The following is a 24,383-nucleotide window of genomic DNA, read 5'->3' as shown; positions in this document are numbered from 1 at the left end:
AAAACACCTCTGAAGGTAACAGCTCCAAGGAGAAGCTGTGGAGCCTTGGAGAGCTGCAGTTCCTTGGATTTCGGAGCCCAAGCTGCTCTTAAGTGACACAAGAGCTGCTGCTTTCACCTTCCAGCAGGAACAAAAGATTCCTGCTGGAAAACCTCACCTGCAGGGGCACAAGGGGTTAATGCAGGTGAGGTTTCACCTTTACATTCCAAATGAGCCACTGCTCATCTGACCTGGGGTTTCCATCACAAAGAGCCACCCTGAGCTACTCCTCCATGCAAAAAAGGTCTCCTTATCCAAGGTTTTCCTGGAAAACTTCCCCACGCTGACCCCACCAACTCCTCCAGACAGAAGAACAACCCCGGAGCAACGTGTTTGCCTCGACTCTCCATCACTCCCGAGAGAAAATTAAGAGAAGCTCTCCAGAGATTGGGATTTTCTCCAACTGAGGAGCTCCAGGAATAAGTGATTGGGTGGAAACAGCGAGGAAAGGAGGAAGAAGAGAGAGGTAACAGAGAAACAATCGCGTTTTTGAGCAGAAAAAGCAGAAAAACCATTATTATGGTCCCAAAGAGTGCCCTCACCTGGGCTTTCATCCCCGTTGACTCCCCGTTGACGTTGTATTTCTTTTTGTTGGGCATGGTGGCCTCGCCGGCTGCCCCCAGGCACGGCTCCCTCCGGAGCAGGTAATGCCCCATTTATATCCGCCACCCCATCCCGATCCCGCTGATCCTGCCCGCTCCGGTTTCACCGCAGGCGGAGGCAGCCAGGGCGGGAGGCGAAGGGAACCAGTTGGATTTTCGGACTCTTTTTTTTTTTTTTTAGTTTTTGGTTTTTTTTGGCAGACCCCAGGACTTAATGAGGCGTCCCGACAAACAATTCCTGCCTGTGTTTTGTGTGGAATTACAGCGTTCCCTGACCTCTGGAGCTCCGCGGCAGTTTTGAACGTGGCCTGGCTGGTGTGTGCATAACAATGCCTTATTTATGTAACCAGAACATTTCCCTGCTCGCTATAATTAACTCGCTAATTAAGCTCCTTTAGCTCGGGTCCTCCCCTCCCCGCTCTCTCTCTTTCCCCCCCAATGTCAGCTGATTGCGTTAATGGAGCCTCATTAGAAGGAAATTAACTAATGAGCAACTAAAACAACGGGGGCGTTTGTTGGATGGCAAAGTGGTTTTTAATTATTATTATTTTAATTATCTCTCTCCTCGCTGTGTCCCCCATGGCAACCAGGGCAGACTTTGTCCTTGGAAGGGTCCAGACTACAACATCCATCCCTGTGTTGTTCCAGTCCTTTGGGAATTATGGAATCATGGAATGGTATGGGTTGGAAGGGACCTTAAATCCCATCAAGTTCCACCCCACCATCCCATGTTGCTCCAGCCTTGGACACTTCCAGGGATGGAGCAGCCACAGCTTCTCTGGGCAGGACCTTGAGGGGTTTTTATGGGAATTATCTCAGGTAATAAATTATCAGGGATAAAACTCCTTGGATAACAACACCAGACGCTAAATGAGAATTTAAATTATTGTCCTGCACGGTGTCTGCTCGTTCCACAGCCTTTTGGTGGGAAGAGATGATCCAAGGAAGAAAAAATGGGAAAAACGAGGCTGGTGAGGCACTGGGAGAGGTTGGTGGGGCTTTGAGGACTCCTCCAACCCAACCCAACCCATCCTGTGATTCCATTCTGTGATTCCAAGGAAAAGGGATCTGGGAAGCAGCAGGGCACCACTGATTGTCCTCAGCACCAATTCTGACTGAATATGGAATTAAAAAGCTCCCCCAGCCCTGATTCTTTCTGTAGACCAGATTTACACCGGATTTACACTGGATTTACCCTGGGTTGGATCTGATCCTGCTCCTCAACAGTTGTCCCAAGGATGGAAAACGCTGCCAGGGAAAATTCCTTCCCCAGAAGGTTCCTCCCATGGCATTTTCCATGTCCAGGGCAGATTTCAAGGAATTCACTAAAAGAGCAAAAATCCCTGAGCTATATGAAAGCAACTCCTGGAGGAATGGATGGGGGAACAAAAAGGAGGGAAATCATCCCAGAATTCCTGAGTTGTACAATGACTGAAAAATGTGAAAAATGGAAATATCCAGTGTGGAAATATCTCAGGGAATAAGAAGCTGGGATCAGCATTGTATTTCTCACTTGACATTGCAGCCCAAGTTGTGTTTTCCAGGTGAATTTTTCATTTTCCACATTAGCCATGAACATTCTCCTGCAAAATCCTAAGGGAGACGAGACTTCAGCTCAGTGTAAACCAACTCAAATCCCTTAAACGGGGTAAAAAACTCACTTTATGGTGACGCCGAAGCACAAACTTCTTTTCCAGCAGGTTTTCACACCAAGTTACTTAAATCCAAAGGCTTTTCCTGGGGGAAAAAAGCCTTTTTTTCCCTCAGTGAAGGTCAAGTCCAACACATTAAAATTAAGAACCAATATTCAATAAAAAAGCTAAAAATAAAAGTTTTTGCTTCATCTCCATGCCAGAGCTCAGGAATCTTCTGTAATTTCTGGGTCAGTCTGGGTCAGTCAAATAAAACCAGAGAGAACTACGCTCAATCCCAGTAAATTGTTTTGTTCTGAGGGTCTTTAATTGATTTTTGGCCACGGATATTTATTGTTTTTTGGGAACAAAGGGAGAAAACAAGAGTTTTCTGAGGGATTAAGCAGCACAAGCTCTCCAGCATCGCTGGAGCTTCCAAATCCACCTGCCAAGAACTTGGGAATTAAATTTCTGCATGGAATGAGTTAAAATCCATCATTTTATGGATGGAACAGCAGGACAAGGTGGTGGCCTCGAAGAACTGCCACCGCTTGGTGACAAACTTCCTGGGAAGTCTTTTCCCAGTGGAAAAACATCTCATCCATCGATGATGCAGAGATATAAAATCAATTTACATTTTTTTTTAAATAAAGGAGGGTGAAGATTGGTGAGAAATTATTTTTTTGTGCTGTGACATGGGTGGGACCAAGGTGATTGTCCTGATGTCCCACTCCAAACCTCATCCTTATTCCTGAAGGAAAAGTTGTTTTCCTGCAGCGCTGGAGCTGCCAAGGTGGATCCTTCACCTCCTGCTCCTGGTGACACCTGAGAGGTGTTGGGGACACCAGTGTTGGCACCAGCCTGGCTCTTCCCATGGGGTTGGTGATGCCAAACCCTCTCCATGTTGGGAATGAGCTCCAACCCTCAGCCTCACCTCTCCTCACTCACCTCCCGAGCCTGGATCGCATCATTCCAGGAGAGGGATTGTCCCAAGCCGCTCATGCCGGAGTTCCGGAGTTCCACATCCCTTAAATCGATGTGGGATCCCCCCTGAGCTGAACATTTCACCAGGGCCCAAAGTGTTCAGATTCATCACATGGAGCTCGGCTCCAGGATTAACAAACCCAGGTTTAACCCTAGTGTGGAAAACACCCAGGGAATGTGCAGGTTGAAGCTGGTTTTAGCCTGAGAATTTGCAAAAGGATGGGAATGAGGAGTCGCCCACCTGGGCCAAAACTCTTTTCCAAGGGGGTTGGGAATTCTAACTGTTGATTCTTGAAGGGATCACCCTGATGCCTCAGATTTAGCTTCTGTATTTTCACATTCTGAGCTGCTTTAGTGTGCGGGTCTGGGCTTCATATTATGGGATGGTGAGCTCTCTGCACAGAGCAGGGAGACAAAACAATTCCTGCTCCAGCTGGGCACCAAGGACAAATGATCCAAACCTCAGGCCCAGGAGCACAAACAGCGTGGGCTGAGGAGAGAAAAACAAGCAGGATGGGACTGCATGGGCTAAAGCTGGAATGGGACAATGAACTCCAACGTGCCAATGGAGCAGAGCTGATCCCAGTGAGAGCCCCCGGGAGCGCTCGTGCATTTTGGGACCATTTGGGTTCATCTTGGGTGCAGCCCTGGCTGGGCTCTGGTGCTGCCCAAGGTGGATCCATGAGGAGATCCTTTCAGTAAATCCCTGCTTTGTTCTTTAGCTCTGCCCAGCCTCTGCTCCAGCTCAGCCTTCCCAAGGCATCAACCCCAGTGCTGGATCATGGAATGCTGGAATTCTGGTTGGAAGGGACCTCAAAGCCCCTGCAGTGCCACCCCTGCCATGGCAGGGACACCTCCCACTGTCCCAGGGGACTCCAATGTCCAGCCTGGGCTTGGACACTTGCAGGGATCCAGGGACATCTGACAGAGAATTCCTTGGAATTGGTGGGAGCAGAGAGGAGAAATCCTTCAAAGAAGAAAACAGCAAACCCCTAACCCAGGCACTTCCAGTGGGGACAACAGGAAGGACAAGGAAGAGAGAAATCTCCTCGCTCAGCAGTGGAATGGGTCCCCTGGGACATCCCAGCTCTGTTGGTCACAATCCCACAAAAATCAGGAAAACCAGGAAATTGGTATTTCCACATTGCCTCAACTTGCAACAAACAGGCCATGGGTGTTTTATAAGTAGAAAATGTGGGATCTCAGCAGCTGGAGCTGGAAAATCCCTGCAGAGCCACTGCCTGCCAGGACACCTCATCCTGAGCCAGCATCCCGTAGGATCCCACAGTTTCCCCACAACTGCATACCGAGTCCTTCCATGACTGCTGAGGGTGTTCAGGAGGTCCAGGTGGGATTCTGGGGAAAATTCCTTCATGGAAAAGGCTGTCCAGCTCTGGAAAAGGCTGCCCACGGGGGTTTGGAGTCCCCACCCCTGGGGAGATTTCAAAGCCGTGTGGATGTGGCACCTGGGGACATGGGGCAGCGGTGGCCTTGGCAGTGCTGGGAATGCTTGGACTCCATGGGCTCAGAGGGATTTTCCAGCCTGAGGGATTCTGTGATTCCATCAGAGTCCCAAAACATGGGAGAACCCACATTTTAAGCTGCTTTCCCAAGAAGCAATCCAAAGGAATTATTATTATTATTATTATTATTATTATTATTACTATTACTATTCACTACTAATATAATTTTCCAATATTTGGTTAATAATAAGAGGTGGACGTAAAAACAGGGACTCAGCAAGAACATTAAGACCTAAAAGACTCTTTGAAATAATGACCTTAAAGATAATGAGCAATTTAGAGCTCAGGCTAATTATTTCTTGAAATGTGGCTGCTCCCTCCCACGCTGACCCGAGGAACCACATAAAATGCAAATGAGCCGAGTTAAAATCCTGATTAAAAACGTCGCTGCAGGACATGACCCTTTGGAGCCCTTTGGAGATGGATTTGATGCCACAGCAGCTTTAAACCATCCATGAAATCTTAAAACCGCGCTGGAAAAGGAAATTATTAATGCAATAAGAATTTTAAAAAAGTCTATTTAAATAAAGTTTTTGTCATCTGACCCTGATCCCAGAAGCACCGAGTCCGTAACGGAAAAATCCCACAGGGAGAGGTTTTGTTTTTAAGGAAAACTCCCAAGTTTTTACAGAGAAAAACCCACATTTGAGGCTATAAATGAAGTTGTGAATGATGCAAAGTTTGCCACTGATAACACTAAAATGCAAAATTCATTCCTGATTGTTGATAAAAATATGTTAAATTTGGGGGAAGGCTGAAAGAATTGTGTCGCAAAAAAATGAGTGAGAGGCAGAATAAACTGGAATTTTACAATAAAATCCATACAATTAAGAAAGGGATAGCAGGGAACATAAAGATGGATATAAAGGGGAATAATGATGTCCGAATCCAATGCATGGACAGTATTTGTAAATGAAATCAAATTCCTTTGCAGGAGCACCAGAATTCCAACTGTTTATCGCATTGATCCAAGTATTTTTGGAAGAACTACCAGGAAGGACAGCTTCAAATCCAGAAACTGGAGATGTGAGCAGAAATATAGGAAGAAGTAACAAATATTGGTCCATTTTTGGGCCACAGGACACCGGCAAACCCCCAGGGGACACACGGAGCCAATCCCAGACATGGAATCCTGCCTTCCAAGCCCTCTCTGTTTTTTTGGAACTATGTAATTTTATTCTCAGCTGCTTTGGGAATCCTTTCCACCAAAGAAGGGAAAAGTGGATTTTAATATTTGGGATCCATTCTAAACTCTTTAACCGCTCAAATGAGGAGCGCTTGGTGCCCTGGAGGGCGTCTGGAAGTTTTAGAGGCTTGATCCTGACAGCAGAATGTAAATTGCTGGTAAAAATTAAGCTGAAAAGGGGGACCGGAGATGAAATTCCAAATCTCCTGGAACACACTGTGGATTCTGCCACTCCTCCTCCCCAGCAGCCCCAAATTCCTATAAAAACTGGTTGTGAATACAACGGATTTGGGGTGATCAGGGGGGATCATCCTGGACACTTGGCCCTTATTAACGAGGCAATTAATGCCAATGATGCTCGTTAGTCTCCCATCTTAATGAGCCTCATTCCAGGGCTTATCCTGAAGCTCTCACCAGGAATTCAGCTGGCCAGTGCTGAGTAAAGGCAGCAGGTCAATAACTCACCATCCACTCGGGCAGCTGGAAGGCGCCGGCGCCGCTGTCCCACATCTCCGACGGCGAATCCCTCTGCGCTCACATCTGGGAATGCACTGGGATGCACTGGGAATGCACTGGGATGCACTGGGAATGAAATGGGATGCACCAGCCCAGCCCCACAGCTCACGGGGCCCTCAGAAACAGATGTCCCACAGAGAGGTCCCCTCAGGATCCGGCCTCGTGCTCAGGGCAGCAGCGGGCTCCTCATTCCTGCTCCAAATCCCAAGCCCAGGAAGGGCTCGGATCCAGCCCGTTTTTACAGCCCTGATTTCCCACCGTCCCCGGCTCTGCTCAGTGCTTGAGTCAGGAACAACCTGGCTGTGGCGTGGAGGACGTGTCCATCCATCACCTGCTGACAATCCCAGCCCGGCGCCCCCAAAATTCCGATGTCCCCACGAATCTGGCTGCGATGTCCCACAGGCACGCCGGGATTTAGACCTGGAGGCTTCCGGGGAAGCCGAGGATTTCACTCGGCGCCCCCAAAATTCCAATGTCCCCGCAAATCTGGCTGCAATGTCCCACAGGCACGCCGGGATTTAGACCTGGAGGCTTCCGGGGAAGCCGAGGATTTCACTCGGCACCACCAAAATTCCTGCAGCCTCAACCCAAAGAGCACAGGGATGCCTCGAATCCTGACCCAAGCTCAGCTCCAGCTCGATCCGGTTCAAATGAGCTCCACATTCCAAGGGAAATGCTTCTAAAGGATCGATCAGGTTGGGAATGAGCTCCACATTCCAAGGGAAATGCTTCTAAAGGATCGATCAGGTTCGGAATGAGCTCCACATTCCAAGGGGGATTCTTCTAAAGGATCGATCAGGTTCAGAATGAGCTCCACATTCCACGGTGAAAGCTTTTAAAGGATAAGAGTAGGGACATGGAGCTGCTGGAAGGGCTGCAGCTCCCTCTGCTGAGCAGACAGGACAGGAAGGAACATTTGGAAAGGGATCTCCTGCACAATTCCACATCCATACCGGATACAAACACAATCCTGGCCCTCTGTGGGATGAAGGCTTGAGTTGAGGTTTCATCTTAACTGAAATTCACTCAAAATTCCACATTTCCATGAGCTTTCTGAGCCCTCCTTGGATTGTCGGCAGTGCCAGGGTGAAGATGGGGCTGGGAGAATTTCCCCTTCTTCTCCCTTGGAATTCCTGTTATATTTGGGGTGGTATTTTCCCACTGTTGGCAGTTCCCCCTTCCAGATGGGAAGAAGCTTCTGGTCACCGCTGCCTTGAGACCGTCCCATTCCCATCTCCAAGAACACCAAGTTTAACTTGTCCCAGGAAAAAGCCAAGTGTGGGATTTGCTCAGCACGGATATTACCGGGGAGCCAAAGGATTCCCAGAGCTCTCACTGCCCTTGCACACCGGGCATTCTTTCCTTCATGGAAAGCATGGAATCATTGAGGTTGGAAAAGCCTTTGGAGACCATGGAGTCCAACCCAGCACTGCCAAGGCCACCACTGACCCTGTCCCCAAGTGCCACATCCAGGTGGCTTTGAAATCCCTGCAGGGATGGGGACTCCAGCCCTGCCCTAGGCAGCTGGGCCAGGGATGGACAAACCTTTCCAGGAAGGAATTTTCCCAATATCCAACCTCAGCCTTCCCTGGAACTTCTCCAGTGTCCTTTCCATGGGGTCAGTCCTTCAGGAATCTGCTCCAGCCTGGATCCCTTTTCCATGGGGTCAATTCTTCAGGAACTGCTCCAGCCTGGATCCCTTTTCCATGGGGTCAATTCTTCAGGAACTGCTCCAGCCTGGATCCCTTTTCCATGGGCTCAGTCCTTCAGGAATCTGCTTCAGCCTGGATCCCTTTTCCATGGGGTCAATTCTTCAGGAGCTGCTCCAGCCTGGATCCCTTTTCCATGGGCTCAGTCCTTCAGGAATCTGCTCCAGCCTGGGATGCTCTCTCTCCATGGATCCACAGCTCCTGCCAGGACCCTGCTCCATCAGGCCCTTCCCATGGGATCACAGCCTCCTCGGGCCTCCCCTGCTCCGGTGTGGGCTCCTCCAGGGGCTGCAGGGGGATCTCTGCTCCCCCATGGACCTTCCTGGGCTGCTGTGCTCAGCTGCCTCTCCAGGGGCTGGGAATCTGGGAATCTCTGCTCCAACACCTGCAGCAGCTCCTCCCCTCCTTCACCACTGGGGAGCTGCTCCTCTCACATCCTTCTCATCCTCTCTCCCGCTGGTGTCCCACCTCCAGTGTCTCGTTTTCCTTCCTGAATTTATCCCAGAGGTGCTCCCACCATCCCTGATGGATCCAGCTCCAGCCAGTGGTGGCTCCAACATGGAGCTTCTCACAGAAGCCACCCCTGTCCCCTGTCCCTGTCCCCATCGCTGTGTCCAGTGCTGGGTGTCCCAGGACAGGAGAGGAACCTGGAGCAAGCCCAGGGCAGGACCACGGCGGTGGCCAAGGGAGGGGAGCATCCCTGGAGAAGCTGGGAATGCTCAGCCTGGAGCGAGGACATCTCGGCACAAGAGGGCCTGGACAGTGCCAACACCTGAGGAGAGGGGAGGACAAAGCCAGGATCTCCTCAGTGGTGGCCCAGAGTGGGCAAGAGCCAGCAGGGACAAACAGGAACAGAAGAAATTCCCGATTTTCCTGGAAGGGTGACACTGCTCAGGCACAGGGACACCCCATGGAGGCTCCATCCTTGGAGAAATCCAACACCTGACGGGATCTGGGCCTGGCTAACCTGCCCCAGGTGGCCCTGCTGGACTTGATCCCCTGAGACCGTCCTGGGAAGTTTGATCCAACAAAACATTCCAATGTATTAAACCCCCAAGTTGTTTCCATTTTCCACTGCAAACCTTTCCAGTTTGGGATAATCTCTCAGATCAGGAATTTCAGCACAGGTGGGGTGCTCCCATTGCTACCCTTCTGGGCCCTACAATGTTATTTTAGGAAAAAAAAAACAACTAAAAAATGTGGATGATGAGTATTTAAGCTCCTCTGAAGTTTTACATGAGATGAAGCTTTAGGTCAGAATGAGGAAATCAGGATTTTCCTCCTTCCCTACCATGATCCCTGAAAACACTGGAACAAAACCCCCCTGATGCTCCCCAAACTTTAACTCCCTGTGGATGGTGATTTCCAACTCCCTGACTCCAACCAAGGTTTATTATCAAAAAATTCAGGAAATACCAGCAGTGATCTGCTCGGAAAAGCTGCTCCCAGAAAAAGGGAGAACAATGATGAAAATCTTTTAAACTCTACTTTAATTAATAAATCACTTTGGGTTGAGTTTCAGAGCAAAGAACAATTCAAAGCCTCAGTAAAATGTAAAATTCCCAGTATCCAGAGGCTGAACGGCATTAAAGCCCTGACCAGAGAACAAGAACTAGGAATTACTGCCCAAATCCTCAAAAATACAGGGATTGCTATCCCTGCTGAAAAGCTGGGCCCGACTCCGTGACAGAAGGATGGGATCAAAGCCGGGCTGCTGGAAGAAAGAGGGAATAGGAAGAATTCCAGCCGAGAGGCTGCAAGAGCCACACGCAGGCACGAGGGGGAGCGAGAGCCTGCAGAAAATCCCAACATTTTCAAGGATGGAGGAAAACCAGAGAGGCTTTGAGGAGCATCCATGATAGGGCATTTGTAAGGATTTCTTCCAACTGCAAATGCCATCGGCTGCTGGGGAATGGAAGATTGGGAAGGGATTCGGAGCCTGTCCCTGGATGGAGGGTGAGGGGGGTTGTCCCTGTTTTGTGTCCTGGTGTTCCCCAGCTGCACGTCCCCACCAAGGCTTCCAGCCACAGCTCACTTGGGAGCTCTCCAGCTCTCCCCTTCCCTTGGAATTCCAGAAAATCCAGCACTGGTGAGGCCCCATCTCAAATCCTCGGGCCCCCACAAGACCTGGAGGGGCTGGAGCGTGTCCAGGGCAGGGACACGGGTTGGAAGGACACAGGGAATGGAGCTGGGGCTGGATCACCAGGAGAAGGGTCTGGAGAACTTTGGAGAGAGCCATGGAATTGTGTCACTGGGACAAGAATCAGAGATGGAAGTTTGGGGGAGAGCTGGGAGTTTTCTTCAGGTTTTGATGTGTGGTGGGAAGAGGAAGAGAAGAACTAAAAAATGAAATCCAATTATAAATCAAGACTTTTGGGTTAAGTGTCCCTGGCTAAGGAGGAGGAAGAGGAGGTTGTGGCCACAAATGGTGAATTCCATGTTTGGAAAAACAATGGACACACAGAGCTCACAGAGCGTAGCTGAGCAGCCTGGTCTGGTGGGAGATGGAATTTCTGCTGGAAGCCCATGGAACCCTGGAATGGTTTGGGTGGGAAGGGACCTCAAAGTCCACCCAGTGCCACCCCTGCCATGGCAAGGATGGGGTTTGGAAGCTGGAAGTTGTCACCAGGAGCTGGAACCGGATGGGCTTGAAGGTCCCTTCCCACTCAAACCGTTCCATGACTCCACAGTTCTCATCCCAGAGAACCTCTCCAAAACCCAAAAACTGCTGAGAAAACCCTGCCCTGCTCCACCACCGACCCAGATTTGGGTGTTTGGGATGGAAAAGCCTCCCTGAGATCCCGTGCTTGGAGCTGTCTCGTGAATTCCCAAATCCCGATTCCAGGTGTCACTGCTGGAAACCAAACCTCTCCCTGAGTAGCTCAGTGACACCGGGGACTGTCCCCACAGCCAGAGGGAAGGGGGTGGCTCCAGCTCCCACTTAAATGGAAATGGAGTTAATGAGCAGAGCTTTAATCAGTGGAGCTTGGTGTAATGAGGAACGGAGCCCCTGGAACAGGGAATGACAGCCCAGCGCTCCCTGAGCTGCCTCTTTCCCATGGGAATGAAGTTATGGGGTCTCAAAGGGGAAGGAAAAACCCTTCAAATCCCGGATTAAGGATAGGGGATGCAAATCCAGCTTTTCCCTCAGGTTTGTCGCCATTCAGAAACGCCGGAGCAGAGGAGATCCAAGGGAAGGATCAGAACAGTTGGAACACGGAGAAGAAACCCATTCTCTCATTCATATTGCTCATAAATTTGCACAAAGTCAGGCCTTGTTAAACCAGGTTTAATTCCAGTGCATGGTGGATAAAAACAAACCCACCCAAAATTCCAAGGGTTCGTCTCCAGTTTATTCCAAGGGTTCAGCCCCTGCAGATCCAGGAGTTCTCAGAGCAGTTTTTCCAAGCAAATCATGGAAAAAGGCCTCACAGATTCTACCCCAACACCCACCCCAGCTCCTTCCCCAACCCTTCAAGGAGTTCCTGAATCCCTTGGAGATTTCCATGGATGTTCCCAGCTGAGGAATGTGAGGTTTTACTTTCCCAAGGTCAAAGCTCCAAACTGGAACATCTCAACCCTTTTTTATCCTCAGTGAGTCCCCATTCTGTCATCCCCTGGCTTATTTTGGGTATTAAACACCAAATTTCTGAAGTTTCACTCTCCCTTGACATGGAGTCCATGATCCCAGGTTGCTCCAACCTTTCCTTGGACATTCCCAGGGATCCACAGCTGCTCTGGCAATTCCAGCCCAGCCAGGAATTCCTAATTCCCAATCTCCAATCCATCCCTGCCCTCTGGCAGAGGAAGCCATTCCCTGTGTCCTGTCCCTCCAGGCCTTGTAATCAGGACTGCTCTGAAATTTATCCACTGTTTTAAAGTTTATTTTTGTATTTTAAACCAATTTAAACCAGGATTGGATCCTTCCCATTCCTTGTGACTTACACACAAATCCCTGTTTTTAAGATCCAAATCACTTGGTGCTTGCAGAAATTACAAATAATTCCAATTATCTCCCCCTTCCTGTGCTGAAGCAAAGCTCAAACCCGACCTAGGCTGGCATTTTTTACACTGGGAATGTCTTTTTCCCATTAAGGACAAAATACTCCAGCACGGGAATCAGTCCTGGGAATAAATAATGGAATTTTACAGATCCTCATGACTTTCCCCTGCACCAAGAGGAAAAGGACGGAGCAGGGATAAAATATGAAATATAAACCCATTTATTAATATGGAATTATTGGGGGAAATAATTCAAATAAATAGGGGGAGATAAAATAGGGAAATAAAACAAAGCACAGAGAGGGAGGGGAGGAATTACTGGCAATCCCGTGTTTTCCCCAGGTTAATTCCTGAGCGGAATGGAGTCTGACAAGCGCAATTAAGAGCCGTTAATTTGGGTGTTTTAATCACTCAGCACCCAGAGGCTGTGCCAGACCCCGGATTTGGGAGAGCCCAAAACATTCCTGGGAGCACGGACAGCCATGGAAAAGCTGGGCCCTGCTGTGAAGGTTCACTTTCCCGAGCTCCAAGGGATTCCCAAAGTCAGGAATGTTCCACCGGGTTTCCTCCTCTCCCTATCCCAAGTGCTGGCACTGAGCACTGGTGATGCCCAAATCCATCCAAAACTGAGTTTTCTTAACTGTCTCAAAATAGGATTTTGGGAAAAAGTGAATGATTTGAATATTCAGATTTATTTAAAAATAGCCAGATTGCTCTGGAAGATAAATCTGCCCCAGCTTTCACCCAAATTTGGAGCAATTTTCCATTTTAATCCGAAAATCCCAGAATGGTTTGGGTGGGAAGGGACCAAAGTTCATCCCATTCACCCCTGCCATGGGTGGGGAAATTCCCCTATCCCAGGGTCCTCCAAACCCATTCCAGCCTGGCTTTGGGCACTTCCAGGGATGGAAAATCCACAACCCCTCTCCTTTTTGAGACAGCTGGATTGCTCTGGGAAAGGACATTCCCATAAATTTACAGGGATTTACAGGGATTTTCCATTCCGTTTCCTTGTTCCCCTTCCCACCCGTGGCAGCAAAGTCTGGGATTTATTCCCATTCCGACCTCATCTCCTGCTGAGCTGGGAAAGCACGGAGCAACCCACACTTATTTTAACCAAACCCAACCAGGGACAAACTGAAACTCGAGGATAAAGGATCAATTCCTTGGAATTTATCCTTGGAATCATCCGGGAGCCATCCTGGAGGGCTCTGGGAAGCTCCAATGGGATTAATAAACGCAGCCCAATAAACCCAAAAGGAATGAGAGAGGCAGGTGAATCAATTAAGGTTTTTTTCATGTGTATTAAAAGATCAAGGGGGACATTAAAATCCGTGTGAGAGCCTTAAAATGAGACTAATGAGGGATTACTAACGAGCCTCCCTCTGGAAGCTCTGACAGCTCCGAAGGAAAAGCTGAGTTATTCCCTCCCACGCCCGGGAATGGGATCCACGGGGGTGACAGGAGCGTGGAACACATCAAATTGGCTCTTTATGGATTGAGGATTCCAAAAGAGGCACTGAATTATTCCAATTATTTGAATTATATTTGAATTCTTTTTGAATTATTTCAGGCAGGATCTGTTCCCAGCTTTGCTGAAACGCCGGAGCAGGAATTTCAGGGATAAATAATAATGACTCTGCACCCAGAGTTTCCAGCAGTACTTGGTGTCCTTTTCCAGCTTTCCCAGATCCCGCGGTCCCACTCCAATCTGGTTTCCTCCCATCTGCTCTGCTCTGCTCACCCATCCCCCCTTTGTGTACTAATAGACAACAATTAGGGGAAAAAAAATCACTCTGAAAACCAAGCAGGTGCTCCACGTTCAGTTCTCCACCAAAAAAATCACTGCTCAAAGCTAAATTCAGCCTTTTTTTCACTGCAACACACTGAACTTATCATCATTTCCTTGGATTTATGGAAAAGATGCTAAAATCTACATTTTTTGGGATGCAAAGATCCAAAAGTGCTGATGCCACCACCTCAAACCACTCCAGGGGAATTTCCCAGCTCCTCCAGTCTGCCCAGTGAAGAATTTTTGGGTGTTCCCAATCTGATTGAGTCAAAATTAACTAAAATCATTATTTGCTGACCAGGCTGGTCTCAGAGGGGGCAGAAGAAATCTTGAGATCCCTGAGGAGTTTTGGGAGACAATCCCAGCCCCCGCTGGAAGGTGCAGGCTTTATAAAAAGCAGGGGTTGGGAACAGCACGTATGAACACGGTTAATTAACATGCATTAATTAACACAGCATTAGTCACATTCTGCTGGAGAAAAGGCTGATAGAGGGAATATCCTGGAAAAATCCAGCCCAGCTGCTGTTTTATCTGGGAATCGTCTGGGGTCTTGTTGTTAAAAATAAAAGGGTTTTATGGACTGGGGTCCTGTCTTTAAAAATAAAAGGATTTTCTGGACTTGCACGTTGCCCAAACCTGCGTTATTTGCAGTTTTTGGAAGTCAGGGATTTGTCATCCATGAAATGGGTGACTCAGGATCAGCAGAATAATTCAAAGGATGTGCTTGGGATAAACGGGGATGGGAGGGATCATGGAAGGGGTTGGGTGGGAAGGGACACCAAATCCCCTCCAGTGCCACCCCTGCCATGGCAGGGACACCTCCCACTGTCCCAGGCTGCTCCAGCCCCAGGGTCCAGCCTGGCCTTGGACATTCCAGGGATCCAGGGGCAGCCCCAGCTGCTCTGGCAATTCCAGCCCAGCCAGGAATTCCTAATTCCCAAGATCCCATCCACCCCTGCCCTCTGGCAGTGGGAGCCATTCCCTGTGTCCTGTCCCTGCAGGCCTTGTCCCCAGTCCCCCTCTGCAGCTCTCCTGGAGCCCCTTCAGGCCCTGGAATGTGCTGGAAGCTCTCCTTGGATCCTTCCCTTCTCCAGGTGAGCACCCCCAGCTCTCCCAGCCTGGATCCCTGGGAACTGAGCCCTGGAGCAGCTCCGGGGCCTCCTCTGGGCTCTCTCCAGCAGCTCCAGGTCCCTCTCCCAGGGCTGCTCTCCATCCCTCCATCCCCCAGCCTGGATCTGGGGCTGGAATTGCCCAGCCCAGGTGCAGGATTTGCCCCTGGCCTTGCTGATCCTCACGAGGTTTGCACAGACACCCCCTCCCCAGCTGAGTGCATTTTTATTCAGTGTTTGTGGCACTTTCAGAGCTTTCCTTTTAACAATTCTAATGGATTTTCTCCTCAGAAATCCAAATGGATTCTCCCAAAGGCTCAACAGGCAGCATCACTTCCTCTGGGTCCCCTGTTCTCCTCATTTCAGCTTCCCCGTGCAGAGGCAATAAAATAATAATTTCCAAGGAAGTGAAAAGCCGGATATTTGGAATTTGCAGGAGAATCTGAGCCCTTCACAAAAGGTACTGCAGCTGAACTCCAGAGCTGGGCCTGTCCTCAGCAGCATTCCCAAGAGCTCAGAAAATGGGATTTAATGAGTGTGGCAGGAGGAAAAACTGAAAGGGGCAATTTGAGAGCCACGAGTTTCTAAGGAGCAGCAGATTTAATGAAGAATGTCCTGGCATTTCAAGGAAACCCACGGAGATAATGGCAGCAAAAGGCTGAGAAATCCAAAGTGTGGGGGATTTAAATAGAAGGGTGGAAAGGCCAGGCTGATGGAGGTGTGGGAAGAGAGGCACAGGAAGGGAGAAGCTGAATCAGGTGGGATCTCAGCACAGTTTTCCAGCTGGAAGAGAAAATCTCTGGTATTTGTTCACCTGAGTGATGATATCTGCTTATCTCAGATGATATCTGAGATGAAGCCCTGCAGGCTGGATCAAGGTGCAAAAAGAGGGTGAAGGATTTTTAAGGCACACAAATAATAACAGTAAATAATATTTTTTATGGAATCACAGCCAGGAATTTGGGTTGGAAGGGACCCTAAAGGGATCCAGTTCCACCCCTCTGCCACACACAGGGACAATTTCCACCAGCCCAGGTTGCTCCAAGCCCTGTCCAGGGACACTTTCAGATTGGATATCAGATGAAATCTCACTTAAGCTCCGCTCGTGGCTCTCTGCACGTTGTTCCACAGGAATCCCTCATCCCACCCCAGCAGAACACTCTCAGGGGCTCAGCTGTGTGCTGGGAGCAGCATCAGGAGCCGGGAGATCTCTGCCAAGAAGGTAAAATGAGAATTTTGAACTTGGTCAAGATCCCAGCAGTTTTGGTTCTGGGGACTAAAAGCAATTTTTTGGAACCAAAAAAAAAAATCTCCTTTATAGGCAGATTTTTTTGCTGTTAAATGCATCTAAAATATAGACGTGTATACAGAATTGTGGTTATTTCCCTGAGCACTCTCCTCAAGGCATCCTTGCACAATGCACAGCTTAAATAAATAAATCTAAAATTCCAACAAACCCTCTGATACAGGAGTGGGAGCCAAGGAAAAAGGGGATTCCTCAGTCTTCTCCTGGCAAAAGGTGGGAACCTGTTTTAAAGGCAGGATGTTGGCTTTGCACCCACATTCCCAAATCAATTTTGGGGGAGGAGAGAAAGGTTAAGGCAACAAAATCACATTAATGGTCATTTTTTTCATTCTCAGCCATCCAAGCCTTTGATTTTTGTTTTCCTCATGCCCCGAGAGTCACTGGAAGGTCAGAAAATATTTCAATTAATGAGATTAGAGCAGCCCCAACTCATTCCCATTCCTTCCCTTTGCCAACATCCTCAATCTGAGCGAGATCTGGAAAGGACTCCACATGTTTGGGGCAGCTGAAATAATCCAATCACTGCTGTGAATTCCATTAAGTTAATAGCAAAGTTAAAATCAAACTGGTTTTAGAGAGAGAAATTGGCTGTACTGGTGAAACACAGGCTGTGCAGATGTTGAACTGAGGAGAATGCAATTAAATATTCTTAGTATGACACAGAAAACAGGGAATGCTGTGAGGGAAAGCATCCCAAAGCTCTCCCTCCATCTCAAAACTCCCTCTCCACCCCAAAGCTCTCCATCCATCCCAAAGCTCTCTGTCCATCCCAAAGCTCTCCCTCCATCCCAAAGCTCTCCCTCTATCCCAAAGCTCTCCCTCCACCCCAAAGCTCTCCCTCCATCCCAAAGCTCCCTCTCCATCCCAAAGCTCTCCCTCCATCCCAAAGCTCTCCCTCCATCCCAAAGCTCTCCCTCCATCCCAAAGCTCTCCCTCTATCCCAAAGCTCTCCCTCCACCCCAAAGCTCTCCCTCCATCCTGAAGCTTTCCTCCATCCCAAAGCGCTCTCTTCCTTACTGCTTAGGCAGGAAAGGGTTCTGGGAATAAAGTTATGGATGGATACAGTAGAAAAAATGGAGAATCAGGTAGGAAGTCCAACCCAAGCCAGCCCAGGGACCTGGAGGAAGAAGGACTGATGGCACTGGGATCTCTCCATGCAACCCCTGGAGCTGCCAATCCCATGGAACACGGGATTTGCTCAGCGGCTCACAGGGAAAAGCCCTAAAAACCTCTCCAGTGACACGTGGTGAGAGGAAAACCCTCAAGGGCTGCTCCCACCATTCCCTGCAGCAAACACAGCTCTTCCCAAATTTGGGAATGTCCTGGAGCCAGGCTCTGAGCAGCCAAGGCCTTCAGTGAGTAATTAACGCCCTCAGAATGCACAGAATCCCTCAGCATTAATTAATGGAGCTCCAGGCGTGCCAATAACGATGGCTGGGTTTCCCTGAATGTCAGCTCTGGTTCCATCCTCTTCCCAAGCATGGGAATTTTGCCTTTGGCACCAGGGCAGGCTCCCAGAGCGGCTCTGGGATTGTGGGGTATGGGAGCAGGGCTAGAACAGCCACGGCACAAAGCCCAGCAAAGGTCCCCAGAATCTCCTGACCCCAGGATTCCACAGCAGCAAATCCCTGCAGGTGTTCCCTGTGATGCCTTGGGAAGGCTGAGCTGGAGCAGAGGCTGGGCAGAGCTAAAGAACAAAGCAGGGATTTATTGCAAGGATCTCCTCATGGATCCACCTTGGGCAGCACCAGAGCCCAGCCAGGGCTGCACCCAAGATGAACCCAAATGGTCCCAAAATGCACGAGCGCTCCCGGGGGCTCTCACTGGGATCAGCTCTGCTCCATTGGCACGTTGGAGTTCATTGTCCCATTCCAGCTTTAGCCCATGCAGTCCCATCCTGCTTGTTTTTCTCTCCCCAGCCCACGTTGTTTGTGCTCCTGGGCCTGAGGTTTGGATCATTTGTCCTTGGTGCCCAGCTGGAGCAGGAATTGTTTTGTCTCCTGCTCTGTGCAGAGAGCTCACCATCCCATAATGTGAAGCTCAGAACTGCACACTAAAGCAGCTCAGAGTCTGAAAATACAAAAGCCAAACCTGAGGCATCACCTGGTGAATTCAGGATAATTCAGCCACGTTTGGGAGAGCCCAGGAAAAGCGGGATCTGCCCCGGGACTGGGGCCAGGGCAGCTCTGCTGGCATCGGGGCAGGGATTGGGAATGTCCTCCTGGCTCTGCCCAGCTCCTGCCAGGAGCCAGCGGGGATCGGGATCTGCTCCAGGGAATGAGCCCCGGGAAAAGAGGCAGCGGCCTCAGCCTGGGCCAGGGCAGGCTCAGCTCGGAGATTTGGGATCATTTTCCATGGAAAGGGGGTCAGGCCTTGGCAGGGGCTGCCCGGGGAGCTTTGGAGTGCCCATCCCTGGAGGTGTCCAAGGAATTCCTGGAGGTGGCACTCGGGGCTCTGGTGGGGATTGGGCCCAGCTGGGACTCGGTGCCCTTGGAATTCTTTCCCAGCCTCAATAATCTGGGAATTCTGTGCTCACACTGCCATGAGAATTCCCAGCACATCCTGGTTATCCAGGGAATGAGCCCTGGGAGAAGAGGGAGCGGCCTCAGCCTGGGCCAGGGGAGTCACAGCTCGGAGATTTGGGATCATTTTCCATGGAAAGGGTTGGCACAGCTGCAGAGCTGGAGTCCCCACCCCTGGAGGGATTTCAAAGCCACCTGGGTGTGGCACTTGGGGACACGGGCAGTGGTGGCCTGGCAGTGCTGGGGATGGTGGGACTGTGAGCTCCAAGGGCTTTTCCAACCCCAACGACTCCATGATTTTCAGATGATCCTGCTGTTAGCATCCCTCAGTCTCCAACCCTTGCCCTTTCCCAGCCTCCCTGAGGTCATTTCTTTCCCCACCAAACTTTGGGAACCCCAGACCATTCCCAAACCTTCTCCCCGCTCTCCTGACGCAGCCTCACCCCTCACCCCTGCCCACGGCAGCTCTGCCTTGGAATTTTTGAAATTACAGCCTTTAAAACACAAAAAGAAATATCTCAAAATACCCCAAATTTATCAAAATCAAAGCTCTTCCTGAAGGTCCTTCCCTCCCCTGCTGCACCCACAGCCCCAGGGGCACAGCTCAGGGTGAGCCCGAATCTTTGTGGGATTTCCTGCACGGCTGAGCCCTGCCCACAGTGCCAGTGTGTGTTTAGGGATTATTCTGTTTGTTTAAAGGATTCCAAACACCAGCTTTTCTCACAAAGCTTAAGCCTTTCCTCCCCTGATTTCTCCAACTTAAATTTGGGTGCTGTGGAAGGCAAACCATCCCATTCCTAAGCTTTTCCAGCAAATCTTTGACATTTTTAGCCATTCCAGCAACACCCTCACACCACAACCACTTCCCTTGTAGAACCCAGAGTCCTTAAAGGGTTCAGTAATTCCTCTACAGATAAATAACTCTGTAAAGAACAACAAATTTCTGTCCTTTTCTGTGTTTTCCCCATTCCAAGACAAAATTTTTGTTGCATCAGAGAATCATGGAATGGTTTGAGTGGGAACGGACCTTAAAATTGTGGTTTTTTTCCATTCCTGCCATGGGCAAGGACACCTTCCCCCATCCCGGGGTGCTCCAACCTGGCCTGGGACACTTCCAGGGATGGAGAATCCACAACTTCCCTGGGCAAAAACGTTCCTGGGAATGCAGGGGAGAGAAAAGAATACCTGAAAACCACCCAGAGCTCCACGTGAGATGGACTTGGAGAGACTCAGTCCTCAAAAGGATGGATAAAACCAAAAAATGAACTCAACATCCTCGCTGACCTTTCTGTCTCATCCCCACGTTGACTCCTCACCCCCCTGCACGACCAAAGAGTTTGGCTTTCGATGCTTTCAGGGAAAAAAGAAAAGGGCAAAATCCCATTAAAAATACGGATTCCTGCCTAATTAACCCGAGGTTTGGGCTGCGCCTTTGATGAATTTCAGTGTTTAACTCTGCTTGTGATGCCCAGCACAAACCACACCTTCCACCTGCAACTTCCTGATGCCCACAAAACCTTTCCCAGCATTTTTTGTGAGGGAGAAATCTGGTAGGGAAGGGAAAAGGGAAAAGGGAAAAGGGAAAAGGGAAAAGGGAAAAGGGAAAAGGGAAAAGGGAAGGAATCTCCATGCTCAAAGATCTGAAATCCTGGGCATGGCTTTGTTCTGCTTGGATTGTATCACGTAAAAATACAACAATTCCTCGGAAATTCTGCTTTTCTCACGGATCCAGCCTGCAGGGAGGGAATTTTCCATGGAATTCATGGTTTTCTCACTGTCAGCTCAGAATCAGCTGCTTTGGGGTGACAACAGCTGTTTGAGGGGACTGTTCCCAACATCTGTGTGAAGGCTCAGGGAAGAGGGAAAATTTGGGAATGGTTTGGGTGGGAATGACCTCAAAGCACATCCAGGAACACTTTCCACTATCCCAGGGTGGCTGAAGTCTTTCCCAGCTTACCCTTGGATACTCCCAGGGATTCCAGGTTCTCTGGGAATTCCATTCCAGCCAGGAATTCCTTCCCAAATCCCATCTTCTCTGTGTCCATCTCTAACACCACCATTCCCTCCATCCCCTCAATGATTTTGTCCCAAATTTGGCTGTGGAAAACCCATTTCCCTTCCCTGAGGAGCACAAGCCAGACCTGAGGTGGTTTGTTTCTTGGGTTTTTTTGGGATTTTTTGTTTTTTTTGGGGAGATGTGGGTATTTCCAGACATTGGGATTTCCAGGATTTGCCACTCCAAACTGGAATAAACACACAATAAATAAAGGAGGAAGCAGGGTTTGTGTGATCTTCCAAATGAAACATTCCCTTTGCTCCTCCTCGTTGCTTTAATAAAATCTTAATTACCCCGGAGGTTTTGATGGCTTCAATTACCACAACACCACATTTTCTATGTCTGTTTTTTTTAAGTCTAAAAAGATCCAATTGGGCAAAAATCCTGCTGCAACCACGTTTTTTTATGGTTTATTATCTGAAACTGCTGCAAGTGCGGAGCGGCAGGGGCGTCTCTCAGCCGGGAAAATCCCGTGGGATGCACGGGCAGGCTCCTTTCCTAATTGGAAAATGATTTACGTCCCCTCCGAGGGGAAGGAGAGGCATTTCTGCCTCTCCTCGCAGCCAAAATCCGGCAGTGATTGATGACCAGAACCCGGAATTGCAAATGAATCCAAGCAGGAGCTCTGGAAATCCAGGGGATGGATGGAGGAGGAAAAAAACGAGGTGGAGAATGAGTGGTGGAATGGCAGGAAATGGGAAATGGGGCATTTTCAGTGTTTTCAGTGCTTAAATCACGCCTTGGTTCACAGCAAGGCTTGGTGGCAAATTCCATTCGGAGCCTTTGGATGAGGCAGCTGTGGGGAATGGAATTTCCCACTGCAGAATTCCATATTCCATGAGAAAATTACATGTCCCACTGCAAAATTCCATCTCCCATGAGAAAATTCCATTTCCCACTGCAAAATTTCATCTCCCACGATAAAACTCCATTTTCCACAATCAAATTCCATCTTCCACGACAAAATTCCATTTTCCATGATGAAATTCCATCTTCCATGACAAAATTCCATTTCTCATGACGAATTTTCATTTTCCATGATGAAATTCCATCTTCCACCACAAAACTCCATCCTCCATGATAAAATTCCATTTGTCACAACAAGTCTCCATATTCCATGATGAAATTCCATCTTCCACCACAAAACTCCATCCTCCACAGCAAAATTCCATCTTCCATGACAAAGCGCCGTTTTCCACAATGAAATTCCATCTTTCACCACAAAATTTCATTTTCCATGACAAAATTCCACCTTCCATGACAAAAGTCAGTTTTCCATGACAAAATTCCATTTCTCACAACAGATTTCTATTTTCCACAATAAAATTCCATCTTCCACCACAAAATTCAAATTTCCACCACAAAAAAAAAAAAAAAAATCCATCTTCCACCACAAAATTCCATTTTCCACTATAAATTTCCATTTCCAACCACAAATTTCCACCTTCCACTTCTGTGGCCCTTCCTGACAAGGCCAAAACTAAAGAGGCCAAGCAGGGGAAAAAAGTAATTAAAAAGAAAAACCAACTCTTGTGTTGCTCTGTGCTCACCGAGGGAAAACGAGGACAGGCTTGACAAAGGTGATTAATTTGCTGGAGAATGATTTGGGTGATATTTGCCATAAATTGGCCAGGAATAAAAAAAAAAAAAAAAAACACACAACAAAAAAAAAACAGGGAAAAAAAACCCAGCCACACATGAATTACTGAGCAGGGAATGAGATTTCTCACAGGATTTTGATGTGGAGAGATTATTATTATTATTATTATTATTATTAACAACAAGGATGGGAAATGGAGGCTGGGGGGATCCAGAGTCCAGGGTCCCAAAATTCCATCCACGTTTTCCTTAGTGTTTCACTATAAAATAATGGGAATTATGGCTGGAACAAGCAGGGACAAGACAAAAATACCAGCATGAAGTCAATGATTGAGGAATTCTCCATCCAACTGCTTCAGGCCCATGCCACAGACTCCAAATAAAACCAAAAGTTGAACAGATTTTTTAATTAAGGTGAAATTAAAGCCAAGCCAAATAGTTCAAGAAGAGCTGCACTGGATCAGAAAAATTCCAGGGATAAGGGATGGAAGGACAGGACACAGGGAATGGCTTCAGACTGGAAAAAGCGGAGATTTGGGTGGGATTTTGGGAAGGAATTCCTGGCTGGAAGGGTGGGGATGGAATTCCCAGAGAAACTGTGGCTGCCCTGGATCCTTGGAATGCCCAAGGCCAGGCTGGAGCAGCCTGGGACAGGGGGAGGTGTCCCTGCCATGGCAGGGGTGGCACTGGAGGGGCTTTGAGGTCCCTTCCCACCCAACCCATTCCAAGATCTTCAGTGGATACAACCCCCAACACCTTCCACCTGCTGGATAAAGGCCAAAACTCCCGATGTTTCCAAGGGTTCTGGATTTTCCACCTTGCTGGGGGGCACCTGAACTGCCCATCCTGGAGGCTGGGGCAGAGCTGCAGCCCAGCCCCAGGACTGAAGGGTCCCTTTAATGACAGCCACCAACGCTAATTCCCCGCTGCTGCACAGACACAACAGAGGGCAGGACACAGAGAACAAATAAACACCAGGAAAAGCAGCTCAGAGGCCCCGCGGAACAACGAGAGCTTTGTCGGGGCTGGGCTTCAGCCAGGAAGCTCCGCAGGTCTTTGCACACACCTACTCAGTTTTCCTCAAGTAACCCAAGCTGCAGAATCTAAAAATCCCACCCAAAATCGCTTGATGAATCAGGCAGAGCATCACAATCTGAACTCCAGCTCCAAACCAGCTTTTGGTTGGACTTTTCACGGGGCCTGACCCAAGCAGCAGCTTCCTCACGCTCTGGAATCACCGTCTCAGCAGATCAGAGTCGGGTGAGACACCCAAAAATGTATCACAAGGAACACTGAAAAAGCTTTACATGTTCAGGCAGCCCCGTGACTCATCTGTGGTCATTCTGCCGCAGAGAAACCAGAAAATGTTTCAGCCTATTTATATTAAAAATTAAAAAAGAAGAATGAAAAGCAAAGCACAGAAAGTTCTTGGCACTCCGAGTTACCCAACAGCTTCTCTGCTGTGGCGAGCAGATAACCCAAGCCTCGTGCAGAATCCTTTCCTGGAATCACCCAAAATAATTCTTCAGTCAGGGCTGCAAAGTGGATCTCAGTCTCTGCCCTGTCTCAAAGAACCCGACCCCACTTGAAGAGGCTCCCACAAAAATGACATTTACAAGCAATGCATTGCGGAACTTCAGAACCGGAGAATTCTGCCAGACACTTTTATGGGTGTTTGAGTCATCGCCGATTTTATTTGAGACAAAAAAATAACTGGTTCAGAACGAACTAAAAACCCTTTTTTCATCTGGGGGCTGTTCCCTTTGAAAAGCTCAAAAGATATCCTGGAACAGTGCGAGCACAGCTG

The 24,383-nt window shown here is 48.8% G+C and overlaps 1 protein-coding gene across 4 annotated transcripts in view; it reads right to left on the bottom strand.

Annotated features, from left to right (window-relative positions):
* Nucleotides 1-24,383, bottom strand: part of AHCYL2 (adenosylhomocysteinase like 2) — a 63,976-nt gene that overhangs the window by 28,112 nt on the left and 11,481 nt on the right. Inside the window, exon 1 of one of the 4 annotated variants that reach the window (XM_068189319.1) lies at nt 6,431-6,454. The exons of 2 other annotated variants lie outside the window; for them this stretch is intronic. In XM_068189319.1, the coding sequence (XP_068045420.1) occupies nt 6,431-6,433 (3 nt within the window). In that variant the 5' untranslated portion in view covers nt 6,434-6,454. Of the gene's footprint in view, nt 1-6,430; nt 6,455-24,383 lie in introns of those variants that run through there. One more of the 4 variants, XM_068189320.1, reaches the window with a different exon arrangement.

This window comes from Anomalospiza imberbis, chromosome 5, assembly GCF_031753505.1.
Source record: "Anomalospiza imberbis isolate Cuckoo-Finch-1a 21T00152 chromosome 5, ASM3175350v1, whole genome shotgun sequence".
NCBI lineage: Eukaryota > Metazoa > Chordata > Aves > Passeriformes > Viduidae > Anomalospiza > Anomalospiza imberbis.
Note: the sequence above shows the minus strand (reverse complement) of the source record. Positions and strands in the feature narration are given on the sequence as shown.